Source organism: Nicotiana tabacum, chromosome 2 (genome assembly GCF_000715075.1).
Source record: "Nicotiana tabacum cultivar K326 chromosome 2, ASM71507v2, whole genome shotgun sequence".
Classification (NCBI taxonomy): domain Eukaryota; kingdom Viridiplantae; phylum Streptophyta; class Magnoliopsida; order Solanales; family Solanaceae; genus Nicotiana; species Nicotiana tabacum.
In genome coordinates, this window is record NC_134081.1 from 17227088 (window position 1) to 17233837 (window position 6750).

A 6750-nucleotide genomic window follows, 5' to 3' on the forward strand; every position below is an offset into this window, starting at 1 on the left:
ATATTACTAATATTTTCTTATTTGAATTATTTGTAGGAACTCTTAATATTTATATTCAAAATTGAATATGATGTTACTCATATGAATTATTTCTTATTTGAATGGCATAAAATAACTATAACTCCTTAATCTAATTCACATCCAAAGAATGAAAACTAAAAATTTAAATTCAATTCATTATTTATCAAAATCTAATAAAAATTATGATAATTGAATATGAACGAACTAAGTTGCACCCGTTTCAATAATTTTGTTTGAATAAAAAAATGATCAAGAATATCAAAGTATATTGTCTCCTGCTTCGACTAATAAATTTAACCAAATTATTATATTGTTAATTCAGGTGAGAAAAAAGAGTGTGGATATAACGATGAACAGGGAAACCAAAACGGTAAAATTCATAAAGAATAAGTAAGAACGAACTGATACAAAAATCGATAATATTGGTCGACACTTCTTCTGTTAGGGATATAGTAGATATGCCCTAAATCCAATCTCATATTTGATGATTTGAACATATTTTGTGAATGTTATTTGTTATAAAATATATATGGCATTTGATATTCTTTTATTATTGTTATTAATTGCTTGATTAATTTGATAAGGTCCTTGACTAAATTGTGAGACTTGACATGGTGTGGAGATCATGATAATGAGAGTGAAGTTTCTCATAATTTAATCCAAATTTATTTTTGATCATAGGGTTATTAATTTGGACATTAGCAATTCAGTTAGATCAATATTTATGTGATCGTCTTCATGAGATAAAGATTAGTTGATCTCATTAACTAAATCACATAGATAGATGATGCATATGGAGATATAATCATTGAACCAACCCATTGGATAATTTCTAATGGTTAGAATTATCATAAATTATTAATAGGATATTCTCTTGATGAATGTGATGTAAGAGTTTCCTTTAACCTGAGATCGTCATAGTAATTTACAAGTTATTTATTGTGTTTTGATACTGGACAGCTATGGACCTAGAACAATAGTTGAAAGGATATTGTGCATGATCAAATGCTTGTAGAATTGGTGATTGATCAAGATGAAATCTGACAACTCTTGGTCATGAGTTTAAGCTCCATATTGTTATGAATTATAAACGACCAAACTAATACCTTGGCCAGGTGCGGTTGAATGAAAGAAGAAAAGAGTTTCTTAGGCCATTCAATGATCGATTATATTTTACATGAACACATAGTTGGTCGCCTATTAGGATTTGATAGTTGAACCATATCCTAGGGTGACTCGGACCTATAAGGACAGAAGGAAATACTACATTATTCTTCTTCGGGTTCTTGAGAGTAAATTGTATACTTCATTCTATCCGGTCGTTAAGGAATGTTGCTAGACGCTGCCCTTGATTAGTATATTGATCTGATTAATTTACTACCTGCTTAGTATTGAACCTATGGGGTCGCACACTAACGAGTATTCTGATCTTTGCTAAAGGATTAATTACTTTTTTACTTGATAATTGAATTAAAGAATTTAATTTTGTCAAATAAATTAAATTATTAGTCCAAATAGAATATTATTATATTTTTTGCTAGCACAAAGGATATAATAAATATTGTGAATAAATTAAAGTTTTTTATTTGGAATAGAAAATCATATTATGACACTGTCATAGTGTCCTGACACAACCAGTCAAACTCTGTGATGTGATATGTATTTAGTACCATAATTAATATTTATTTATATATGGGATGTATAAAAACATTAATAAAGACTACTTGATCCTCTTAGACTCCCTTTCCTCACCTATAACACCCTCAATCCTCCTCGCAATCTCCACTACTTGTTGAAATGGAGTATCAGTTTGCAACTCTCGAGCCATGCATATTTTAAGATCATTATTTAGTCCCTCAATGAATCTGCGAACCCGCTCTCTGACTGTAGGTACCAAGATAGGTGCATGACAGGCCAACACACTGAACCTGATAGCATATTATGACACTGTCATAGTGTCCTGACACAACCAGTCAAACTCTGTGATGTGATATGTATTTAGTACCATAATTAATATTTATTTATATATGGGATGTATAAAAACATTAATAAAGACTACTTGATCCTCTTAGACTCCCTTTCCGCACCTATAACACCCTCAATCCTCCTCGCAATCTCCACTACTTGTTGAAATGGAGTATCAGTTTGCAACTCTCGAGTCATGCATATTTTAAGATCATTATTTAGTCCCTCAATGAATCTGCGAACCCGCTCTCTGACTGTAGGTACCAAGATAGGTGCATGACAGGCCAACACACTGAACCTGATAGCATATTATGACACTGTCATAGCGTCCTGACACAACCAGTCAAACTCTGTGCGCCATGTATCTCGAAGAGTCTAGGGAACAAACCCTTTCAAAAATATTTTCGAAAATTGAGCCCAAGTTGGTGGTGTTGCATTGACTGGTCTACCTTCTTCATAAACTTGCCACCACTGATACGCTGCGCCTGACAGCTGAAATGTAGTAAAGGCAACTCCGCTCACTTCCACAATACTCATGGTGCAGAGAATACAGTGACACTTTTCTAGAAATCTTTATTAGCGGAGTATTTACTCCTTAAATTGAGATAAGGAAGGTCAACTATGATAATTGGACATTGCTTATCTGAAAGGCCGATTTACTGTAAAATTAAAAAAAATTAGCACGTACGCTGTACCCAAGTTCATTTGACAATACAAAAGTTTCTACAATTATTTAAGAAACCAGAATATTAAAAAGGAAAAACACTTCATTCCTGTTAGAAAAGCTCAAAAAGGAACCAAAGCTCAAAAAGGAACCAACAAAGTTGTTTATACTTTATAGCAGTTGCCACCGTTGACCACAACGTTTGCAAGTTGATGCTGCCAAGTGCATAATGAGGGCGAAGCTAGAGTTTTAAGATATAAATTTAGCTAACCCAATAACTTTGATCTAGATTCTGTATTAAATTTAAGAAATCTATATATATATTTTAATACTTGTAGTCAAAAGTTGGTTAAATTTATTTTACCACTACTTACAGCTTGTTTGGATGGTTGTTATGTATCGTTTCATAATGTATCGTATAATATTGTATTGTATTGTTTTGATATGTCATCGTTTCAGAATGTCATGCACCAACAATACGAAAAATAAACTTACAATATTATAAAGAAAAAGTAAGGTACGGAATAAAATTATTATAAAAAAAAGTTAGGATGAAGGATAAAATATAATTATTTAATAATAAGGAAGGGCAAGATGAGAAAAAAATATAAGGTAACGACGCGACCACACCAAATCAGTCATTCCATAAAGTAACACTTTTCGTCGTTACGTAATGACAAATTTATCGATACGATATAATAAAAATTAAGTAACAATCAAAATAAATATTGTATTTAAAGTAATAATACAATACAATACAACAAATAACAACCATCCAAACAAACTGTAAAGGATAGATTGCATATGGGTCTCTCCTCACATATCTCAAACAATTCTTGAATACCAATATGACAAACCATTGTGTGACACAACAAAACGTCTTCTTCCTCATTCAATCTTCAGATCTGGAAGAACAGAAGTGCTAACTAGCATTGCAAGCAATTCCAATGAGAGATATGGAAATTAGTAGATGACAAAATATCAATTGACTAAACTAAACAAGGATATCAAATTTCATAGTAACATACTGTTGCAACAGAAGCTAAAGCTAGTCTGGAAAACCTATCAACAAGGCAACCGCATTTAGTGCGTGGAAAACGAATATGGATCATACAGTTTCATAAACCACATCATAAGAAACTAAGTTGGTGCATAATAAGGCACCCTTCCTAACGATCACGATCGCGTTTCTACTTCTTTCTTTAGGTCAACATGAGGTCATTTCCACCAAGGTGAGGACGGAGGCAAACACGTACTTCATGTTCTTCAGGCCCTTCACAGAGTTTTGGCACCAACATCTCGAGCACTGTTCCTGATTCGTCGTAATATGCTTCTATTTTAGCATCTTCAGGAATTCTTGTTGAGAGAGGAATTTCTCTGACAAACTCCCCTGGAGGGCAGTGTTCTGAGGATGAATCGTCGAGCTTGAAAGTTCTGTTCTGTCTGTTGATGAATGGCATCCTAGATGTGCTCAAACAAGATACCTTTATTATCCCGTGTGTGAGCGTGTTCCGCCAGGAAACTTTCACCCTTTGAAGATCTACAAATGGCAAACTGATTACGATCAAGTAACCTTGTTCATCTTCATATATGCTTTTAGCAGCTGTAACAGGCCCGTAGGCATCCCTCATAACCCCACTAAATTCATGTAACCAATGTGGTTCAGTTGGGTGTATTTCCAAATCCGGAGTTTGATAGGAAGGAGGATTTACTTGCAGATAACATTCATCTTCGTTTCCGTGAGGGAAGAAATCCTTTTTCCTTTTGCCATTGGCAGGTAGTAGATCCATCGCGTCCCCATTGCTGTGATTGGACGGCTGAGTTAATAAATTAAGCCCTGATCCATTAGCTAGTTTCTTCGGGTTGGAATGCGAATTACTCTTAATTGGTGGGAGTGGTCTCTCGAGCTCGAATTCAGTGTTGGGGAGGTTTCTCCATGAACTGTAATCGCTTGCTTCGTGTGGGATAGTGAAGTTGAGTTCCCTACCCGTGAGTTCCATCCATCTTTTCCGCTCCTCTTCGTCAAGAACCACGAGATTGGGAGATGGAACGACCTCAATCCCGTGAATACACTGAGGATTTGATAGTCCCCTGTAGTGCTTCCTCTGCATTCTATGAGATCGGACGAAACCCTTGTCAACACTAAAGGGAAACAGACGCTCTCCTTGACGAGAATGCCCATTCATGTAACTCCGGAGCTGCATCTTACCCAGTGCATTCTCGGGCCTTTCCTTGAAAACCCACATATACAAATTCTCCATATCATGCTGAACCATGAATACATCAAGCTGGAGATCAGACTTATCAAACCCCGAATATCCATTACTATCTCGTACCATCTTTGCCTTGGATTTCTCATTTAACACAGGTCTAAAATAAAAGCTAAAGAAAACCCAAGCACCCCAAATACTATCTAAGCGTTTTGCACATTTCCTTCCAACCTTAGGTGCACTAAGAGAACTTTCAGTCTCATATACTTGGGTCCCAAGCCCAACATCAAGAATATCACAGTGTTCCGAGTTCCATGGCTGCGGAGGAGGGCTACGCTCAGCTGATAAAGGCAAGTTAATATCAGGTGGACAAGTTATGACTACTTGGCGATTCATCTCGAAGTCTAATTCATCATGTGAAGAAGAAGCACTCGAATCCATGGACAAGCGGGTCGAAGGATGATGATTCTCCATTGACAATACAGTAACAAGAAGTTTCTACTATCTCACAATTCCCTTTTTTATCCCTATCTTACAAAATTCTGTCTAAGATGGGGACAATTGCTAATGAAAATTAACAAACCAAAGAACAAAAAATTGACAAAAGACTAATCTTTACAAACACATCAAAGATGCTAGCCCTATAACATCAAACCCCTAATTATTATGCAAATATCAGCATATACTATAAGCCTAGGTCAAGAGAAAATACAAAACAAGATTCACAAAGCCCTAATTATTATGCAACAAAAGAATGAGACAGAATCAACAAAGTGCATAAGCTTTAGAAAGACATATAAAAATTAAATCTTTAGTATAATTTTTATTTTATTTTAAATATAAGTGTAAATATAGTGGAGGTGGGGTAGATGAAAAATTACCAATCAATGAAGCCAAGGCCCAAGAAAAGGACTAAATCTGAAGTAATTTTGGAAGAATACCCTTTGGGGTAAGCTGCAATAACCAAGAAACCATATAGAGATGAATCAATGGCCATTAACATCCTCATCTTATCTTTTTATTTTACTAGCTAAGTCGTTGTCTTTCTTAAGAATTCGTCATACATATGAATACAAGAAAAAAGAGAGAGAGAAAAAGATGGGTTTTTGTGAATGTAGAGAGAGAAAGAGAGAGACCCAAATGGAAGAAGTTGAAGAGAGTGTGTGTGCCGGTGGGGGGAGACAAATTTGTTGGTTTCCGTTGTTGAGGTAAACTGGAAAAAGCGTGCACTGGATAACACCGAAATCTCGAGAACCTCACCGTTTCCCAACCGTGTTTCTACTTGTGGAAATTTTTTATAAAGAAAATGTTCAAATATGTCCCTAATCTTTCAGAATTGTCTTAAATATGTTTTTGGTTTACCTTTCCGTTTATAGGAGTCTCATCCTTATTTTTGGTTTCAAATATGTATTCCTCCGTTCACTTTTACTTGTTCAATATATTAAAAATATTATTTTTATATTTACTTATTAATTTCAGTAAATTAAGATTTGTTTTTCATATTTTATCCTATTCATTAACTACATATTCCCCAAATTATTCTCCATATATTTTGAAATGCTAGTATTATTATAGTTAAAATTATAAAATATGTACTTTATTTATTTTTTTAAAAATAGAGTGCAACATTAAAAGTAGACAATTAAAGTAAAGGGAGGGAATATATATTTTCTTTAAATAATTTTTCATCCTGAAAATTTGATTGGATTTGACTGAGGCGGTGACAACAACACTGGGGTATTTGGATTTTTTTAATTGACTAAGATTTAAGGGTATATTTGAATATCTTAGGAGTATTTGATAGTCTTTCGTTTGTTAGTGGTTCTATTGGAACAAATTAGAGCCAAGATGGACGTTAGAGGGAAGAGCAAATATAATAAATCGAGATTA

General features: G+C 34.4%; 1 protein-coding gene across 1 annotated transcript; it reads right to left on the reverse strand.

The window, feature by feature from the left end:
- Window positions 1-3635: 3635 nt before the first annotated feature.
- Window positions 3636-6198, reverse strand: LOC107816555 (uncharacterized). Its single transcript, XM_016642282.2, has one exon. The coding sequence runs from the start codon at window positions 5332-5334 to the stop codon at window positions 3853-3855; it is 1482 nt and encodes a 493-aa protein (XP_016497768.1). The 5' UTR covers window positions 5335-6198; the 3' UTR covers window positions 3636-3852.
- Between the last annotated feature and the right edge of the window lie 552 nt (window positions 6199-6750).